The sequence below is a fragment of the Polypterus senegalus genome, chromosome 9 (genome assembly GCF_016835505.1).
Source record: "Polypterus senegalus isolate Bchr_013 chromosome 9, ASM1683550v1, whole genome shotgun sequence".
Classification (NCBI taxonomy): Eukaryota; Metazoa; Chordata; class Cladistia; order Polypteriformes; family Polypteridae; genus Polypterus; species Polypterus senegalus.
The window spans coordinates 126,105,486-126,126,954 of record NC_053162.1 but is presented as its reverse complement, the minus strand read 5'-3'; the positions used below and the strand labels follow the sequence as shown (position 1 = coordinate 126,126,954).

The 21,469-nt window shown below is 36.3% G+C and overlaps 1 protein-coding gene across 2 annotated transcripts in view; it reads left to right on the top strand.

Moving 5' to 3' along the window:
* Positions 1 to 21,469, top strand: part of LOC120535739 (complement C1s subcomponent-like) — a 58,893-nt gene that overhangs the window by 13,609 nt on the left and 23,815 nt on the right. For both annotated transcript variants that reach the window (XM_039763768.1, XM_039763769.1), the window contains 5 exons: positions 10,849 to 11,026; positions 11,110 to 11,229; positions 11,321 to 11,511; positions 11,598 to 11,745; positions 16,088 to 16,203. In XM_039763768.1, coding sequence (XP_039619702.1) covers positions 10,849 to 11,026; positions 11,110 to 11,229; positions 11,321 to 11,511; positions 11,598 to 11,745; positions 16,088 to 16,203 — 753 coding nt within the window. The remainder of the gene's footprint in view (positions 1 to 10,848; positions 11,027 to 11,109; positions 11,230 to 11,320; positions 11,512 to 11,597; positions 11,746 to 16,087; positions 16,204 to 21,469) is intronic.

The window sequence follows — 21,469 nt, the reverse complement described above, 5'->3', positions numbered from 1 at the left end:
TGGCGTGTTTACTGTTCTGTTACCAAAAAATTCTTCAACGGGGATCATCAACAAAGAAACGTGGATAGTAAGATTTAGTAAAATATCAGTAATAATAATACATTGCTCGACACCTAGTAACACTTTACAAAGACATTTAAAAGACAGCTCGTTAAAATAAATGTAGCAGTCCATTGTCACGCTATAAGTGACAGCTTGCTCTTAAACATTTACACAGGTGTTTTTTCCTGGGAATAAAAAAGGGGGAAAAATCCACGGGAAATGTTTTGTTTTTGAACTCAAATTTCACCTCAAGCCATGTGAGTCATTAAAACTATTGGAATGAAAACGCATGTCTCATCCACTGGTCGGTACGCTCATTTTCCATGGCTGCTGTAGAGCTGTAAAATGTGTGCCCTCTGACTGCTGATTATACAAAATGAACACCGGATAGTTAAAAATATGTAAAATTGATTTTAAAAGGTTGTAGATATAGTTTTCTATATAATCTTCTCCACTATGTGTTTGCATCCTATTCCCTACAGGCAACACTCATTTCCATGGCTGGAGCAGATCCATGGGCTTGTGTGCACCCTGTCTGCTGCTTTCAAAATGAACCCTGGATAACTAATATTATCTGAAATCCATGGTAAAAGATTGTTGAAAGTCATCTATATCACTTTCAAGTCTACTGTGTCCCATTATCCTCTCCACTCAAAGGGACACTCACTTCTACAGCTGAGCTTTTGCCAGAGTTGTGAGCTTCAACTGTTGCTTGCAGAATGAACATTAGACAATTTTATTGGATTGGCTGTTTTTCATTATATTAATATTAATTTATTTATTCATTCAGCCTCTGTTAAAAAAAGAAGCACATTTTCCCTTAGAGTACAAGTTCTATCTATCTATCTATCTATATGAAATACATGAGACTTGGAAAAATTCATATTATTTGTCAAATGAAGTACCAAATATCCACATTTGTAGGACAAGTCAATTAAAGAGTCCGACAAACAGCAACTGAGATATTAAAACATTTTATTGAATCTGTTCTGACAATTATAGTCTTTTAATTAAAATAATGATTATAATTATCAGAAAACGTAGCCATTTTAATGTCAGCATAAAACCAGGCCAGTAACATTTTTTTGAAATAATTTCAGCAGTTTTATAAATTCCAGAATGTACACCAATAGCACTGGCATGAACTTCCTTACAAGTATCCTTTGTCTCCTAAACTCAACAAATAACTTTCATATTCCTCCTGTTGCTCTGCTTGTCTTTTTGACAATAGTAAAGGTCATCCTCTTTAAAAATTATATTCACGCAGCAATTAAAAATATGGTTATAATGTAAAACACTTCAAACAAGCCTGTAAAATGTACATTTTCTTTGTTTAAGTTGACTTCTTCAATGGATCTAACACTTACAACATGGGGCACTACAACACACATACACAAATATCTTTTAGTATTGTTTTAATATAGCCTTGAAAATTGTTGGTATCTGTCCTCTATCCAAGCCACCCATTTACAAAAGAGATTTACAGGCTTGGGCCCAGGACAAAAAATGAGACGGAAAGAAATGCCAAACTAGTGCTTACCACACTGACGCTTGCTCATACTACTACAGTTTAAAAGTGCCACCCAACCTGATGCCAACTCTTTCAGATGGGTAGTGAAACCGGAAAATGTATTAATGGACACAGGAAAAAAGTTAAAAGACTTATTCTGACAGTGACCATGTTGGGGATTGTTGATCTGTGAAGTGGCAGTAAAAATAAAAAAAAATTTAAAAACCTGATTACAAAATATATTAAGAAAACTCAAAAGGTTTGATTAATTTATGAAAACTCCATAGAATACTTTCTAATACATGTTTTTCCTTCAACAGTCATGCTAATGTCAGAATTTGTGTGTTTTATCACTTATACTTTGTGCACATATTGATGCTGTTTTATGGAAAACAAGCACACGAGTAAATAATTATCAGCGGTTACAATTTAAATGTATATTTGCAGTATATACTGTACTGTATCCTGAAATGCCAAATTAGAAATGAGAAGATGATGAAAAGTTATATTTTGTTTAATATACTTTAAACAAACTGATCACAAAATGTCCTAATCAGTTTGACTTTGTTGGTACCCTAGAGTGGCACATATCCTGGAAGAAGTCCTATCAGGTTTATTTGGATTTAAAAACCAAAATAATAATAATAATAATATATATACATTTATATAGCATTTTTCTGGCTACTCACAGCGATTTTCATAGACATACTTAAAAAGACAGTGTAAGCGCTTGATTTTTTTAATTAGTGGATGAGTAAGGACATAGTAAACAAAAAGTGATATAGAAGACTTCCTTCAATCTCTTTAAATAAACTATGGACAGTTTTGTAATTCCAGTGTTAATTTACAAGCAGAAGACGGGGGCACGCATTTCTACAGCATAGACCAAGCTGTGGAAATAAGTGTCTCCTCTGCTAGAAGGGATTAAGAGACACACTCGATATGAAAACGTTATAAAAGACTGTCTAATAGACTTATTAAAGAAACTGTGCACAATTGTAACTGCCTGGTGTTCATTTTGTAATGGACCACAGCAGATAAGGAATGCCACAGGCTGCTAAAAGTTTTTTAAATACATTTGATGAGTTTTAATCTCCCATGAAAAACGGTGCAGAGAACTCCTATGTGTTTTATAGGATAATTGCACCTGCTGTGAAAATGAGAATCCTCTCCAATGTACAGGAGGTGAAAGGGTGGGTGTGATAGGAAATTTATTTATTTATTTATATAGAACTACTGTATATTTCATTCCAATAGTTTTAATGGCTCACATGGCGGAGGTGAAATTTGAGTTCAACAACAAAACCTTTCCGTGGATTTTTCCCCCCTTTTTATTCCCAGGAAAAACCACCTGTGTAAATGTTTAAGAGCAAGCTGTCACTTATAGCATGACAATGGATTGCTACATTTATTTTAACGAGCTCATCATTTTACCAAAGTTTACTGTCCGCCCTCAATCACAGAGCACCCCAGTAAAACGTCAATAGCGTTTAATTTACCTGCAGCCTTAGAACGCAGACATCAGGACATCGCTGTGCGTGCATGTTTATTAACAGATATGACAGCATTTTGCACGGAGCATGCGCTAAAACAAATTGATTAAGATCAGCGATTTTCAACGGTTCACATGTTTGCCGTAAGATTTTTTTAAAGCAAACTAATTAAAACTTCTTTGAAGAAATTTGACACAAAATAAGTCTACGAAGCAGATTCTATACCATTTTATAGGAATTTTACATCATTATTTTAATAATATACATACACTATGTGTGGACTATAAAGCAATACATGTATAATTTCGTGCATTTTAACCAGTTGACATCTCTCAACTTGTTAAAAAGTTGAATATAATTAATTTATATGAACCTTTACTTCAATAATATACACATTATGTTTGCATTGCGTGTGCACCTTGCTGTGTAATTATTTCAATGAACTCGTGGTATTGTCCTTATTCATACCCCACTACGCAGCGGCTGAATTTGATCATGCATTCACACGTATAATAATAATAATAATAATAATAATAATAATAATAATAATAATAATAATAATAATAATAATAATAATAATAATAATAATACTATTATTATTATTGTTATTAATTCCTTACATTTCTTACTACTCAAAGCAATTTGTAAAAATAAATAAGTAAATAAATAAAATAACAGAAAGGAAGCCCCCCGGACACAAACCAGTGATCATTTAACTGCGAGTCAGCAATCTTACCACCACCTCTTCCTTTTAGATACGCGCATTATAATTTTGAGCACTACGGTAAGTGATAACTATTTTCTTTTGTAAGTCAATCAAAAATGCTTAAGCCTAAAAAAAGATCGCCCTATCAAAATAAGAGACTCTTTCACCTCGTTGACGTGATTCATCTTTAAATTAAATGCTGCCAATAAGGAATAATAGAAATCACCGCGCTGCTTTCTAACTTTGAACAACTAAAGTTTTATTGGGTGAAAAAAAAATGATCGTCCGTGACAGATACACTTAATCAGCAGTATGTGCGACCCACGATGTGTGAGTTTGAGTATTTGTGTTGTGTACGCTGCGTGTGTTTGGTTTTCTCAGTTTTACAATAAAAACAGACCTCAGTTATTTGTGAAGCAGGAATATTCTGATCATTCTGGTCCCTGATCACTGATAAACATTCAGAAGAAACAGCGCTATTCCAGTGTTTTCCTCCATAACATCCTTTCAGCAAACAGGACTAAGTTCCTTGCTGAACCAGATCGCCCTTTAATGAAATGCTGCCAATACGGAATAACAGAAATCACCGGGCGGCTTTCGGTCAATGATAAACCAGCGTCTGTTGAGGTGAAAACATGGGAGGTACTGCGGTTGCATTCAATGCTTCCTGGTAACTCAGCTTTTGAGAAGAATCTGTTTTATGGGGTGAAAAAATAATCGTCCTTGACAGATACGCTTAATCAGTAGTACGTGCGACCCACGATTTGTGAGTGTGAGTGTGTGTGTGAGCGTGTACGTGCTTGTGTGTGGTTTTGTTAGTTTTACTATAAAAATAGTTAAATATCAGTTATTTGTGATGCGGGAATATTCTGGTCATTTTGATCCCTGATAAACATTTAAAGAAACAGAGCAACTCCAGTGTTTTCCTTCATAAAATCCTTTCAGCAAACAGGACTAAGTTCCTTGCTGAAGCAGATCGCCCTTTAATGAAATGCTACCAATACGGAATAACAGATATCACCGGGCGGCTTTCCACCAATGATAAACCAGCGTCTGATGAGGTGAAAAATGGGACGATGCTGTGGTTGCGATTAATGCTTTCTAGTAACTCTGCTTTTGAGAAGAATCTGTCATGGGTGGGACAAGAGGGAGCGAGTGAAGCAGGTACAATGAGCGGGCGGACGGAGCGCGCTAAGAGGCGGTATCTGCGCGAAGTGTTTTAAATAATGAAAGGAAAAAAAGTGCTTTGAAATCGAGGACCCCCAACAAATAGGGCTTACTAAACAAAATGCGACAGACAAGCGTATGCTGCTTGTATAAAATGTTCACAATAATTACAACAGTGTTGAAGCAATGATGAAGCAAAAGGGAGATGCTAAACATGGGTGACCGCGTTGTTCCTGCCCATAAATCCCAACCAATGTATATATCTGAACCGATCTATCTGAACCAATATATATATCAGAACGGATGTATCTGAACCGATGTATATATCTAAACCAATCTATTTTAACCAATATATATATTTAAACCAATGTATATCAACCAATATATATATCTCAACCAATGTATATATTTGAACGGATGTATTCAAACCAATGTATAAATCTGAACGGATGTATCTCAACCAATGTACATATATCAGAACGGATCTATGCAAACCAATTTATATATATTTCAACCAATGTATCTAAACCAATGTATATATCTGAACGGATGTATTCAAACCGATGTATATATCTCAACCAATACATCCCAACCAATGTATATATTTGAACCGAAATATATATCTGAATGGATGTATTAAAACCAATGTATATATTCAAACCAATGTATCTGAACCGATATAAATATCTGAACCAATGTATATATTTACAAACCAATCTTTTTTTCCTGAACGGCCCCTCATAATACACACACACATATATAAACATATATATACATATACATACATATCTACATATATACACACACAGCTATTTCGTATCAGTGCAATACGCTGCTTGTTAAAACGGATGACTCCCGCTTACGCGCAAGTCTGCGTGGATATTATGAACTATCGTATTTGTTCAAGTTCTATTTAAATTTTAAATAGAAGGAATTTTTATTTAGTCGACAGAAATATCTTTGCTAGGAATAGTAAAAACAGACAGGAATATTATTCGTGAATAAATCAACTCAAACCTTAAACAACTTATAATATTTTGCTCTCCATAAAAATATATCCTGTCTAAATTATACAAGTTAGAAATAAAGTAAACGTTAAAAGAACAAACATTCACATTTCTTTACTCTTATGTAATTTTATATAAAAAATAAACTTAGATTTTAAATATCCCAAAAGATTTTGCTCTCCATAAAAATATATCCTGTCAAAATTATACAAATTCAAATATGAACATGCTGCATAACAAAACCTGGAAATATAAATAAAATGTGTTCCTTTCAGCAATAACAAATCAAATCATTCAGTTGTCTTTGCTCATATGTCATTTTAGAGCTGGACGCCTGGCATCTTTTTTTGGCCACAGGTTTGTTTATGTTTGGTGTGAGGTTCTGTGTTGTGGAGATTCTCAGGATGGATTGCAGGTGCTCATCAGTGAGGCGACTCCTGTGTGCTGTTTTGTTAGTCTTTATCACTGAGAAGAGCTTCTCACACAGATATGTGCTACCAAACATGCACAAGGTTCGAGCCGCATGTAGACGGACTTTTTTTGTTCTTCAAAGTCACCAAAGTGCCGTGCAAACTCAGTGCGCAGTGCGCTCAGTTTATCAGCAAAGTGCGTATTTGGGAACACCATAGTGACGACTTGGTTTAACATTACTTGGCAACAGGGAAAGTGGGGCAAGGTGAACTGGTGCATTTGTGTCTCCCATAAAAGCAGCTTCACTTGAAATCACTTTGTGATTGTGCACGGGTTAAAACGTCCGCTGAAGTGTCAGATTCTTATTTAATTATGCTGTTTTCTGTATCTTCTGAATTGCATTCAGGTTACCCTGATGTTTTGTCTCGTAGTGCCGTCTTAGATTAAATTCTGTAATTACAGCCACATTAGCTCCACAAATGAGACACACGGGTTCAGTAAACATATACTCAGCCTCCCATCGGTTTTTAAAGGCTCTATTTTCAGAATCAACTTTTCTCTTCAGCATCGTGTGAGCTAGCTTCGCAATAACTTGCAGCATCATAAGCTAGACTTGATTAACGTGGTAAGTGTTCGGCAAGGCAGCTGAAGCGCTGCATTATGGGATCTGTAGTTTATTGTGTTACCAGCGCTTCATATACCCTGGCTTTAATAACAATAATACAGTATATAAAATGATTTCGCGGGCCGGATATAATTACACGCCGGGCCGGATGTGGCCCGCTGCCCTTGAGTTTGACACATATGGACTAAATAGAACTTGAAAAGATATATTTTTTCAAATGTGATCACGCAATTCAGATAGAGTTGACGCAAGCACTACAGCCTGCATGCCTCAATAAGTCATCCTCCCTCGCTCTTACTTTTTACCGCTCATCTAATGAATACACTGAGTATGGCTTTACCAAAACAATCATTGATGGCTAATAAAGTATCCATTATTCGAGTATGTAGATCGGGATATATATATATACATATATATATATACCGCATCGCAGCAGCAGTAGTAGTGTGTTAAAAAGCTAGAAAAGAAAAGGGAACATTTTAAAAATAACGTATCATGACTGTCAATATACAGTATTTGTTTTGTGAGTGTTACTGAGTGTTGCTGTCATCAAGGATTTGATTATCATTATTTCTTTCAATCAGGTTCGTATTTGTAGGATGTGTTGTGTTCAAGTTACATTCCGTGTTTGTCAATCGCTGTAAAGATGACAGGTTTCATTCATCGATTCGTTTCTTACTGCATCAATAAACAGCTCGCCTTCTTCTTTATCTGAGACCTGACACACTGCATGCATGGGTTTTTTACACTGTCTTCCTTTAGCGGACATTGACTTTTCCAACGTGTGCTTTGTTTCCGCAGTAGTTGGATTTATGAATATGCTTATATGTATCAGACGCTTCATATTTTTTGCTGCCTTTTCAATTGTGTAATTCGGTTTTGTTCAGCCTTTGGAACTGTTGCTTTTATCTGTGCACTGCGCCAGTTCACGGAGCCGCCGGTGTACATGCATCGAAGGTTCCCAGCTGTGCTGGTGCCATCTCGTGCTATGTCCATAGCTTTATTTAATGTTACCTTAGTCCTGGCACTTAAAACTTTCTCTCGCAATTTCGCTGAGTTTGTGTCAAACACCACCCTGACCATCTCATCTTCCTCTCCATAAGCACAGTCCTTCACCCGTGAATATTTACCCGTGGCAGTTTGCTATTGGATTGCTGCTGACGGACGGCCTTATATGGGCAGGCACTAAATTACAAACGCCAGCGGCAGCCTGTCTATGAACTTAATTTAAAGTGTAGGTTTACATCGTGCTTTGTTTCCGTAGCAGAACTCATGAATATGGTTGTATATGTCACTCGCTCGCTTCTTATTGTTTCGCTGCCTTCTCAATTATATAATGCATGTTTTCTTCAGCGCTTTTTTGAGGTCTTCCAGGTTTTCTATGTACTGCGTGATTACGTGGGAGGCGTGATGATGTCACACGAAACTCTGCCCCACGGCGTTGAAGCTCATCTCCATTACAGTAAATGGAGAAAAACTGCTTCCAGTTATGACCATTATGCGTAGAATTTCGATATAAAACCTGCCCAACTTTTGTAAGGAAGCTGTAAGGAATGAACCTGCCAAATTTCAGCCTTCTACCGACACGGGAAGTTGGAGAATTAGTGATGAGTGAGTGAGTGAGTGAGTGAGTGAGGGCTTTGCCTTTTATTAGTATAGATAGAGAAAGTGACAATATATTAATGCAGTATAAAATATAAAAACTTAAGAATTTAAAAAGAAGTACAATGAAATATGAAGGAGGAAATAATTTCAGAAAAGCATTAAAGCATTGCTTTTGTCCTGTCTTGAGAATCAGTAATATTAAATGCATGTTGATTTTCAATGGCTCTACTCCACAATTATGGTTATGTCACTTACTGTATGTTGGATTTATCTATTAGATCTTAAATATTTAAAATCCAACATACAGTAAGTGACATAACCATAATTGTGGAGTAGAGCCATTGAAAATCAACATGCATTTAATATACTCCAGCACAGTATATGCCGGAAAATGTCTGGACATGTCGATCAGACCTTGGGTTCATGGCAAGGTAGTTCTATTGATATAAAGGGTCTCAGGAGAAGGGGCAGGGAGGGGAAGTGGTGCCAGCCAACAAACAGGCAGGGGGAGGTGGGGAAGGGAGGGGCAATGCAGAGGCAGCATCCAGCAAACTGCTCTTGACGCAAACCCTGAACCAATCAGGAGGGTGGGGGTGGGATTAAGGTGGGATCAACACCCATCAAACTGCTCTTGACACAAACACTGACCAATCAGGCGGGTGGGGTGGGATTAAGGCAGCAAAAACACCCATCAAGCTGCTCTTGACACAAACCCTTGCCAATCAGGAAGAGGGGATGGGACTAAGGCGGGGTATTGGATGAGGTTAGGGAGGGGACAGTTTGTAATTCACCAATCAATGGACAGGGGGTGGGGCACATCATTTAAATCCACCAATCAGTGGAAATGGGGCGGGGCCATCAAGTCATCAATCATTTTTGATTAACATTTTGACAGAAGCACCCTGACATAATACTACTACTTTATATTATTTTTAAAGTAGCTGTTCTGTTATCCATCTTTTCTCTTATCCGTCACGGCCTAGGTCCTGACCCCTGAGAAATAATTGAAGTTGTACTGTACCTTTGTTTCAAAAGTAAGATACACCTAGAGCACATAAATTCATACATAAATAATAAAACATATACATTGATATACTTTGTGATTTTCTACTATATTCCCAAATACATCTGCTTATGTTTATCAGTTTGGTTGCTAAAGGCAATAAGGAATTTTTCTTTTATTGAAATTAAGATTCTAAAAAATATTGTTAAAGATTTTTAATATAGCTTTATTTGATTCTTGGTTTTTGGTTATGGAAACAATTTTGTTTATGACTGTCTAAATAATTAAGCAGTAGCTGTAGTGAAAGGAACTCTAATTGTGTTGATGACTGTGCAGTAGTAAAACCCTTTCTTACACTGTATAGTTTAGATGTCAGGTCATGCTGTAAGTATTCTGCCCAGATGAAGCAACTTTAAGCAGAAGGGTCATGATTTAGTTTCCTCCTATGACTCACTGTCCACTCCTGAGCAAGTCACATAATCTGTCCTGTATAAAATATTTACCAAAATGATACAAAGTTCCAATTGTAAACTGCTCTCCAATGGTTTTCACTAGTTAAAAGAACTATATAACATTCTAATAATTTGATAAGACAAGGTCCGGCATACCTACTTCAGAGCTCATGTGATACTTGCAATTTGCTTCCAAAGAGTGAGGCAGCACTGTTGCTAACAACCTCTGCCCCCTTTAACCACTTGAAATGAAAGCAAAACTTGAGAAGAGTACTGAAGCTCTTTATCCTCCGGATTGGAAGTCCCATCCTTTCCAAATTGGATTACATATAATTGTCATTAATCCTGGAAGTCATCTTTCAGTCAGGACCCCATGTCTGGCAGTGAATGGTATCTACTCCTAAGAAGACTTGCTGTTTTTACTATGACAGACTCACCATTATTTGAATTTCTATTCAACACATTGTTATCATTAATTGACATGCCTATTAAACCAGGTTTACCTAGGAGGTACCCCAACCCTTCATCTTGTCTTTGTAATTTCATTTACAGCATTTACTTCTCAATTTTTCTGGAATGGGTCATATGATTCTGAAAAATTATTTACTTACTTTTACAGCATAGCTTGCATTTCTCTTTTAAATATGGCTGGCACCTCTATAGAACAAGATAGCCTTTAAATATTTGCTTGCCTATAGAAAATATAGAATAGGTCCATATTCTTCTTGTTTCATTGGCTGTCCTTCAGTTGTTCTTCTTCTTTGTTCTGAATTCCTTTAGTCCTTTAGTGTTGCATAAACATATGTATATTCTTGGTCCCCATATAGGTTTCTACAGATGATGAGCTGTTGGCAACGCTGTGTGGAGAGAAAGACTATGAAGCTCTTAGAGTTGAGGTGAACCCTAAGCTTCAATCACAGTTTGGTTCTCTGACTCTGAGTTTTCGGAGTGACTATTCCAATCCTAAACGACATATTGGGTTCTCAGCATACTATACAGCTGTTGGTGAGAAATGGGGCAGAAGTCTTAATATGTTTAGGTTCTGAATGTTCTGGAAAATTTGTAATTTGGTTGTTGTTTATTTAAAGATATTGATGAATGTGAAGAGACTGCTACGTGTTCTCATGACTGCAACAATTATATTGGAGGATACTACTGTTCTTGTCAACCTGAATACTTCCTTCAGGAAGACAATTCGACCTGCTCAGGTGCTCAGCTATCTGTCTCAAAAGCAGATTGTAATATACCTGTAATTATATGCACATGCTATATAATTACACATGCTTATGATCTTTCTAGTAAACTGCAGTGGACAGATCTTCACCAGTCTCAGTGGTATTGTGAGCAGCCCCATTCTCCATGGTCATTACCCTGAGAATTCAGCCTGTGTGTACCAGCTTGAGGTGGATGACGGCTTCCAGCTCATTATCGGATTCACAGGAGTCTTTGATATTGAGGGAGAAGATGGGAACTGCATTGATCAACTCAGGGTACAATATCACTGCACCATCTTTCCTTTTCTGTGTATGTTACCTTGCCTACTCTTATTATGCATTCTTCCTTTCTTTCCATTCAGATTAGAACCAAGAATCAGATATTTGGCCCATTCTGCGGCACAGTGGCCCCTCAGCCCATAAAAACTAAGTCGCATGTAGCTGAAATACTTTTCAACACCAATGGCTATGGCACTAACACAGGATGGACTTTGGACTATAAAACCAATGGTATTTATTTTTGTTGCATATGAATACAGATATATGTTAAAACAATAATGATTTTTAGAAATTATTCATACATCTGCATTTTCTTCTGGTTTATAAATTTATAAATTAAAACTAAGCAGAAAGCATTTGTTAAAGTAATATACAATAAAGTAATTTTGGATAAAACTGTCACATACTAGATAGGACAGATTAGTCTGCTGGTGTTAGATGTTGTTTTATTTGTTATACTCTATACAGGCCAAAAACTTTGTAATAATAGACTTTTTAGCTCATCACAACCTATTAATCTTATTGTCCTAGCTCATGCAAAAAAGCAAGTTTTGAAGGTCCACAAAACACTACTAGAAACCAAATTACTTGGTAATGTATTAAAACTTTGACATTTGTACAAAATCTATCCTTAGTCAGCTTCCGCGTACTTTCATTATTGGTGAACTCATTTTTAAGGAATGGTTTGAATCAACTGAACTAATTCCTTTCATCATTTTGAAGAGTTTTATCATGCCACTTCTTAATTTCTGTTTGGTTTTACTGAAAAATTCAGCTGCTTCAGTCTTTTCCTCTCAGCTCACTAATCACAGTCCAGCAATCATCCTAGTTGCTCTTCTCTGGAATTTCACTAGCTGTATTTTTGAGAACAAAACTGCACACAGTACTTCAGATTAGTCCTCAAAAGTGCATCATTCAGCTTAAACATACCCTCCCTTGACTTAGGCCTTGTTCACACGGGCGTTAAAATCGAGCGTTTTTGCGTCAGAAGGTCCGTGAGCGGATCAAGCGCCGAGTGTTTTCTACACGTAGGAGTCAATGAGAGTGTTCACACGGGCTTTGGTGACGTGCGTTTGTCCGGCAGCGCGTTTATATGGCATCAAAAAAACGTTGCATGCAGCTTTTTCTTGGCGTTCAAAACCCAACGAACGCAAGGAAACCACTTCTAGTTCGTTTTCTGCGCGTTTATTTTACGCTTCGGAGGAACGGATATATATAAGTTTACATGTTGTATATGAAAAAATATTAATATTTTTATGTTTTCATATACAACATATATATTTTCATATTGCTTATTTTATTTTATTGTTTCATGTAATTTGTAAACCATGAACCTATTCATTTATGTTCTAATATAATATTTGATAACGATTATGTAGGGGGGGCAATCTATGGCGGGGGCATTTCAGTGCATAACACAGGTGTAAGCGCACACTCGACTACTGTTTCCTTACCTCCAATTGACAAGTAGTCTCTCTTCGGGGCTAACACCAAGTCGCATATTGGTTGATCGGCGTGCAATGCGGCATTGCACCAGCTGCAGCAGCCAATCAAAAGTGGAAACCGACATCCGACAGTAATTAAAAAACTTGCGCGGAAATTTTCACATTTCTTCATAAAGCACAAAAAAACTTCCTTTAACCCAGGATTTCTCAAATAGTGGGGCGCCCGTGGCTCCGTCAAAGGGGGCGCGTTTGACCTCGGGGAACATGCTTTTTTATTTTTCTTTTAAATTTTTTTTTTTTAGAATGCACTTTAAATCTTTTCTGTTACATTTAATAAAGCTATTCTTTGTTGTAAATTGGTCCATATTTCTTTCTTTTTTTATTCTCTTATACGTTAATAAGGATACAGTGTTATGCAGAGGTGTACTTATAACAATTTTATAGACAAATGACACTATTTATAGTCGCGCGGGGGTGAGCGAGATGTTTTCTTCTTCCTAGGGGGGGCATGACAGAAAATAATTGAGAAGCACTGCTTTAACCCGACATTGTGCAGTCAGAGGATGAACCCAGTAGCGGCGGCGATTTTTTCTCTCCCTACGTCGCCGTATTACGAGTATTTTTAAAACAAGAAGATTAATATCTAACATAGCAAAATGGTCCATATTGAAAGGAGGCACCTCAAATAAAACGACAGGGGCTTTCATATCCAGTTCCCGACACTTCCTCCACAGGTTAACACACAAACTACAATTTGGGCTGCAGGCTGGCGTTAGACAGAGACAAACGAACGCCGGTGTAGAAGTCAATCGATCGCCACCACAAAATGCAACATAAACATCTAGGACGTTTAGAGCAAGTTCGTTTATCCAAAAACTTAACGCCCATGTGAACAAGGCCTTATAGTCTGCATACCATGTAAAGTAACACACTGTTAGTCAGAATGTGGCTAATGATGAGTCCACTAAAACTCCAAAGTCGTTCATGTAAAGTGTGCTTTCAAGTTTCATACCCACCCATTACATATCAAAATCTAATGTTTTTACTTCTCACATGCAATATTTTACGTTTACATATATAAAATTTAATCTGCCGTGGGTTTGCCAAATCTGAATCCTGTCCAGACCCATCTCTAATGATTCAGGTGATACTATGTTTTCTGCCATTTCACCAAGTTTAATATCATATATAAAAAATTAACCATATTTTTATCAATCTTTAGCCTACATTAAGATCTCAGTCATGTGTTAAACCTTTAAATATACTCAGACTTGCCTGGATCAGTGTATGCCAAAGATAGAACACCTAGGAAGACTGTCTTCTCAGTTCTGCTCCTCATTTTGGCACCAAGTTGTCTAAATTACTTCTGCAAAACCCCTTGCCTATGTTATTTAGTTCTTGCCAGGAACCTGTCCATCCTGGGAGATCTCTCTGTCTCTGGAGAAAGCCCAGGTGTAATTCTCTTTAATGATTGAGTCCCCTGGTATCACTACTTCACATTCTGAGTACATGTTTTAAGGTGATCCGTTGAGGCTCCTCATCCTTGCTTACCACCTTAGAATGACAAAGTCACTGTCCAGCTCTGGAATGTCCTGAAAATGGCAGAACATTTGCCTCTACTTCTTTGGACTGGAGCCTCTTCTGATGCTACTACAGCGTGGTATACTATGTCTATAAAGTACACCTGAGTATGTTTATACATTCTTCTAGTACAACACAGGGTAGAAGCCTTTACTTCAAATTGAGTAATCCAGAGTTTCAGATGATGGATTAGCTGGTTTCGGTAACAGATCTTCTGAAATCGTTGTTCTTGACATTGTTTTGATTAAGGATTATGTATTATCTCCTGATTCATTGCATAATCCTTTGATCATTAATTCTTTCTGCATTGCTCTGCCTTGGAATAATACTTATTTCCTAGCCCAATGCCACTGCCTACACTTCCCCTCCTTCGCCCTCGCTTTCCTTTTAGCTTGAATGCTCACCAACTTGAGCAGAATGTAGTTATTGTGACTAGTATTCTGCTGTACATTTTATTTTTTCTTTTCATAGGAATCCCACTTTTTTACCATAAGTGGACAATGCGCCAGTTTCAATTGTATTCTATTTGTTTGGTTAGCCCATAATTGTATAAATCCTGTGATTATTTCAACAATTGATATGGAATTCTGAACTGGTCAATGATGAGCAAATATGCAGTTTTGTTGCTGCTTGAAACTAGAACCAGATTGTAGTTTTAACTAAGAGGTGACTTTTAAAAAGAAAAAAAAGGTCTTCTGTTTATAAGAAATATGACTTTGACAAATACAGGAAAAACACATTATGATATACTGTAGCCTATCAAAACAGAAAAGGTTAAAAGGTCATTACTTATATAATAAATATCAACGCAAGAACAGGACAAGAAAATAGTGTTATATTCTGTTTGCTAAAACAACATATATTAAAAGCTGACATCAAACATAGGATAAAGCACATCATTCTTCTTCCTTTTACTAGCTGTTGTATAGCTATCATTTTACTCAGTGATATTATGACATTAAATCATAGAGTTACTGACTGGCATCTACAGAACATACAGTATAGTATATAGTAATCCACTGTGAAGTTGTTGTTTGCCAGTTTTGGTTTTTGACCATGCTTTTAGTTTGTTAATTAGCTTGCTATTTTTCTTGTAAAAATGAATACTGCTTTTGTAAAACTGATTTATTTCAATAGCAGCTTCTGTTTTTATGATTGGAGGTAGGCACTATTACAGGCAAAATTATATAGGAAAATACATGATGCTATGATAGACTCATATTTTTGGACTAGAGGACAGTAACTCAAATGCAGAACTGTTTCTCACCACTAATAGAAACTACACATCATTTTTAAATTCCATTCATACTGATTACTGCAGATTGGTGCATGGAAGACAAAACAATTACTCTAATTTCTCCAGGGTGGTTAAAGAAATTTGTTTGGTCTGAAAGATTTTTTTTTCCACTAATACATAGAGGATATATAAAATTTACCACATATAACCACCCCCATGCAATTAATGCACTTACATCATGTTTCTTCCATACACTTTATTTTCATCAAATTAATGAATGTCACAATAAAGACTTTCTTTTTTTTTCTAGCAAAAACTTGTCCAAATGTTGTGACTGCAAATAGCGTCATGAAGCCAGACCGTAACGTTTACCAGTACAAAGACATTGTAACTGTGACTTGTACAAAAGGTTTTGAGATTGTTAAGGTGAGTTTACACAGTTTAAATTATGAGCATTTCTAAAGCCTGATGGATTATTTGGGTACTGTACTGCCAATATGATAGGACTGTGTTATGTCTCAGATCCCATTGATAAAACACACTGTTATAAACTACTGGGAAATAATTTATGGCTAAAAAAATAGGCAACCACAATCTGTTTTATTGACCTTTTCCCCCTCTGATAGGTTTTATTTCCAAAATTAGTGGTATACATTGTTTTAACAAGAAAATATATTGAATAATTAAACAGAATGAACAATATTTTATATTAAGTTAATATTTTATATTTAAATGAATATAAACAAATGCTTGTTTTACAGGAACTATTCCCATCAATCCATTATACCGTTCAGGGTATAATATCTATCTATCTATCTATCTATCTATCTATCTATCTATCTATCTATCTATCTATCTATCTATCTATCTATCTATCTATCTATTTTTTTAGTGGGGGAATAAAATATCCTTGTAGGCCATGGAGCGCAAAGCTGGAAACCTTGCCTACAACAGGAACTAAACTAAAATAAATTGTACAATATTAGGATGTGGGTGCAAATCAAAAGAACCCATTTGGAAAGAAGAAGAATATACAAACTCCACAGAGACAGTAACCAGATCAATATTCAAATCCAGTCTTCTACAGCTGTGAGGCAACAGTGATAAATAATCATTGTGACACTGAGTGGTGTGATACAGTCAACAACATGTTAGAGGGTTAGAAGGTTATTTGTTTATTATGTTATACAAAAACATGAATGGATATACAGTTGTGATACATAATGTTAATATTTAAGAAACATTGTCATCTAAGGTAAATAAGGGCCATACATTTTACAAATTATTTTATTTTGCAATTTTGCTTTACATTACTCTCTTTTATCTTTCTTATGCTGGAAAATACATGAAGAAAATACAATCATATCTTCACATCATTGATCAAACTAATAAGATGATCATACAGAAAAGATTTAAAGACTTAAATAAGAGGTCATTGAGTTTGGTTATGTAATTCTTAAAGAGGTGTGTAACACTATAACCAGCGCACATTTATTTTAGTATTATAACTATCAAGGGTATGCCAGGGCAGATCTAATGCTTTTCTTCTCACTGATGTCTAATCAGCTCTGCATGCTGATAGCCTGTCCCTTCAGGCCTACCCCCAAAAATCATTGATATACTAAAATAGCTTGAATGGATATGCAAAAACATTCTTGGCACAGATCTTCATGTTTGCATATATTTTCAATTTAAATTCACTTTAATTTTAAGTTAAAAAAAATCTTCCCAAGGTCAGGCTGGTGCTCAGCAAAAAACTGCTTCAGTTTTTATTAATGAAAAGCAATATATATTTCTATCAGCTGTGCACATAAAATAGCAAATGAAATAGAAACTATATTTTTGCTTATTTTTGTAGAAATAGTTTAACATTAGAATTATCAAAGCCTACAAAAAAACTTGTAATCCCAGCCCACCTTAAATTTGTTCACACCTACCCATCAGCATCTTTTGCGTTATAATTGTGTTGATCAACACAAGCAGCAAGCAGCCTGCTATTATGAGCACTGAAGTTGGAAAACAACGGAAGAACTTAAACCCAATTAAAAAAATTATTTCTTTATTCTTAATTCTTGGTGAGTAGAGAGAATGTGAGACTACCTCTTCCCAACTCAGTCAACTGATTTGGGTTTTAGCAGAATATCTAAAGTAAACCTGTTCTCTCTTTTATATCCTAGAAAAGAAAAGAAAAACCCTAGCAGTTCATTCTGAGGTTATACATAGCTTAAGCATAAATCTTAATTTATGATATACTGGAATGTCCTAAAACATGAAACAAACATCCATTTGCATTCCTTAGGAATACACCCTTCTAATTATACACACTTTGAATCAATTTAAACATTCTTATAGTCCATAAAGATCTTACATTCTTCACAGGGTCTGATAATATCAGAGGTCAGCCTTTCCTCATAAAGGAATGCAAGCTAATAATGTTTTAATTTTTTTTTTCTTACTCACTATCCCATCCCCCACACCACCGCAGAAAGAGCAAAAAGCTTTCCCAGCTCAAGCCTTGTTTATGTGGAAATGAGGTACCTATAGCTGTATAGGGTAAATAATATATTGTTATTTGAACACATGCATTTCATGTGTGTTCTGTGTCTGCAAAGATCTATGTAAGTGTAGGATGACAGGAAATGCAAGAAATGTTGAACACATACCTAAAAGACAATTTTTTTTCATGTTTTAGTACTAACGACAAAATTTTGAGATGTTTGTGATGTGTGAAGACTGAAGTCCAAATATCAAATACCAACTTTCACAAAAGGTACAAATACAACAGAACAAGTGTGCTTTTATTCAAGACTATAACCGAAGAAAAAGAAATTAGTTGTCCATTACTTTTCTAGCCGCAGTCCTTTCAAGGCATGAGAGGATGCGCTTATGGACCCTCTATTGATGGTAACACTTGGTTGAAGTAAAGGTTTGGAAGTAAACAGTCCCAGTCTGCAAGCGGCGTGCTATTAGAGGACCCTAGGGTTGATAATGTAGTCAGTGAGACAAGTAAGAGGTTACAGGTAACAGGTGTATGGCTGGTTTTGGCATTTCTTCCAATCCGCATCTTCCAATCCTACATTAACAAATGAAGCTAAGACTTAGTTAATACATTTTGTGTAAAGTGCACATTATAGGTGATCTAATAGCATGATAAAACAATGCCAGACCTATCAGCTAGGCTTAAGTTGCACTGAGTGAAAGGCTATCAACATTTCATTAGGAATAACTTTTATTCATTGGTTATGATCTTACTTATAACACATGATGCAGTTCTGCACAATGTGTGCCAACTGTGTGATATAGAAGAAAAGCTGTCATTAAACAAAGTACACAGCCAACATCAATTTGAAATGGGGAAATGAGAACATTTAATGGCACATTGTGAACTGAGCAAGCCATGAGTCAAGAACACAGTGCTGGAAGGCATCTCACTAACAAGGTTCTTACAGAGACAAAGACATGGCAATGCAGGCAAAGGTGAGAATAACCAGTCAGCTTTCACTGCTTGTGCTATTGTGCTACATGAGGATGCTGACACACATCTGAATTTATACAGTGCTGAAGCTGCTATGAAATGGTTTATCTATTTAACCTATGAAATGTGCGGCTTGGTTGTGAATTACTTAACTTATGGGGGGGGGAGGGGGTTAGATGATTTAAGAACACATCTGTCATCAATGTATTATGTGTTGTGACAGTTTAGGGCTCTCTCGCTCCCTTGTACCCTCAGACCACTCGTCAGACACCAGATAAAAAGTCCAATTATTATTTATTATAATAATAATGTGCACAAATCACGCTCCTCTCCACAATTCTCCAAATAAACAATAAACCAATCCTCCAAACTCCCAGATGCTTAGCCACCCTGCCTCCCAACTCAGCTTGTCTGTCTGGGATCTCCCACAGTCCTTTATACTCTTTGACCCGGAAGCGTTTGTCCCTCAGTCCATGTGACTTTCTATCACTTCCGGGTCAGGTAAAAACTTCTCTTTTTCTTCATCCCAGAAGCACGTCATTTCTTCTGTACATGTGAGTGGGACGTACTTCTGGGGTGTACAGAAAATAGTCCCTGGGCCTCCCTGCAGCGACTCCTGGCAGCCCCCATGGTATCCAGCAGGGCTGTGCATTAAAAGACCACTGTCCATAATTCCCTGCTGGCATTCGGGGCACCTCTACGCTGCAAGGAGGGTTCCATCTGGCTGCCTGGGGGTATTGGCCGGGGTACGTGGCCGGCCATATCTTACAGTGTACATGATTATTTAATTCATTATCTGTGCCAGCATTTCAACATAGCTGAACTTAAATAAGACGATTTTGTTCTCAAATGTGAGTCTGCATCTTCATGCAGCACAAGTTAAGAAAGTCGACTAAGTATTCACTCATTTGCATTTTCCAAATGTCAAATTCAGGATGGCTGTGTACTTTGTATTCCAAGTTTTGTGAAAACATTGTAATGCTATTTCAAGTGAGTATATATTCATTTTTTATCTAATTGAAAAAACAAAAATTCCAACGGTTTTTCATATTTCTCAAATTTCTTCATCACATATAGTGAAATTATATGAGTGAATATAAATGTGACACTTTGTCAGTGATAACATTATAGTTGTCTGCAGAATAAAGACTGAAATCTACATTTACAATGTTCAAAAATGTCAGTAACAGTGGCAGGGCAGGAGTGGATATGTCGAGGTAAAACAGATATGTAAATGTAGTCAAGTGCAAGCGAGAAGACAGAGACAGCGATTCACACCTGGGTACCAGAATTCTTGCTGTAGGTCATAGGTAAAAAATTAGCAATAATGTTTTCTGAATATAATTTTAGTGTTACAAAAATATGGAATTTAAAGTGCTGCTTCTTAGAAAAAGCTGAAGAAGGACAGAAGCATGGCATGGCATGAAATAATTAAACATTTTAAAATACAATAAGCCATTGGTATTGTTCCAAGCACTTCAAGTGTTAATATTATACACTATACAGTTCAGGCATAGTGGCAGATTTTTCTAGTCATTCATCTTGTCATTTTTGTAATTCCTTCTTCAGGAGAACTAAACTCAGTCATGACAGCACTAAGTAACAGGCTGCAATACATTGAGAAAAAAATATATGGCCATTGTGAAATACACACATAAGTTGTAGACACTGAGGATTGCTTTTTGCAGAGCAATCAATTTGACAGCCCACTTTTGGAATATGGGAGAAAGTACAGTTTTTTATAATAAACTCACATAAATAGCATAGAAAATTTCTAATTCAATAGATACCCTTGCTGTGATTTCAAGAGTGTTCTGAAGGAAGGAAATCAGAGAAGATATAAAGAGAGATTAAGGAAATGCATTGAAGTCAATGAGAACGGGAATGATGAACTGGTTTTAACTGGATTATAATTGTGCAATGGTCTTTTAAGTTTTCCTGATCACTAGGGGAAGTATCTGCCAACTATACTGGACAAATTATTGCGGCTAAAATTGTGACATGAGCTGTGAGACAGTAGGATTAACCATTGTGCCATTGTGCCTCCCTGAGATAAAGTTAATAAAATTAAATATCAGAACAGTACAACGTCTTGCACTGTCATAAGGAGCAGGTGGCATGAATTCACCGAGATTTCGCCCCCACATATTTGATAACAGGAGCTTACCTTTCTTGAAACATATTTTTTTTTCTTTTTTTCCCCTAATGCTTTTTCTC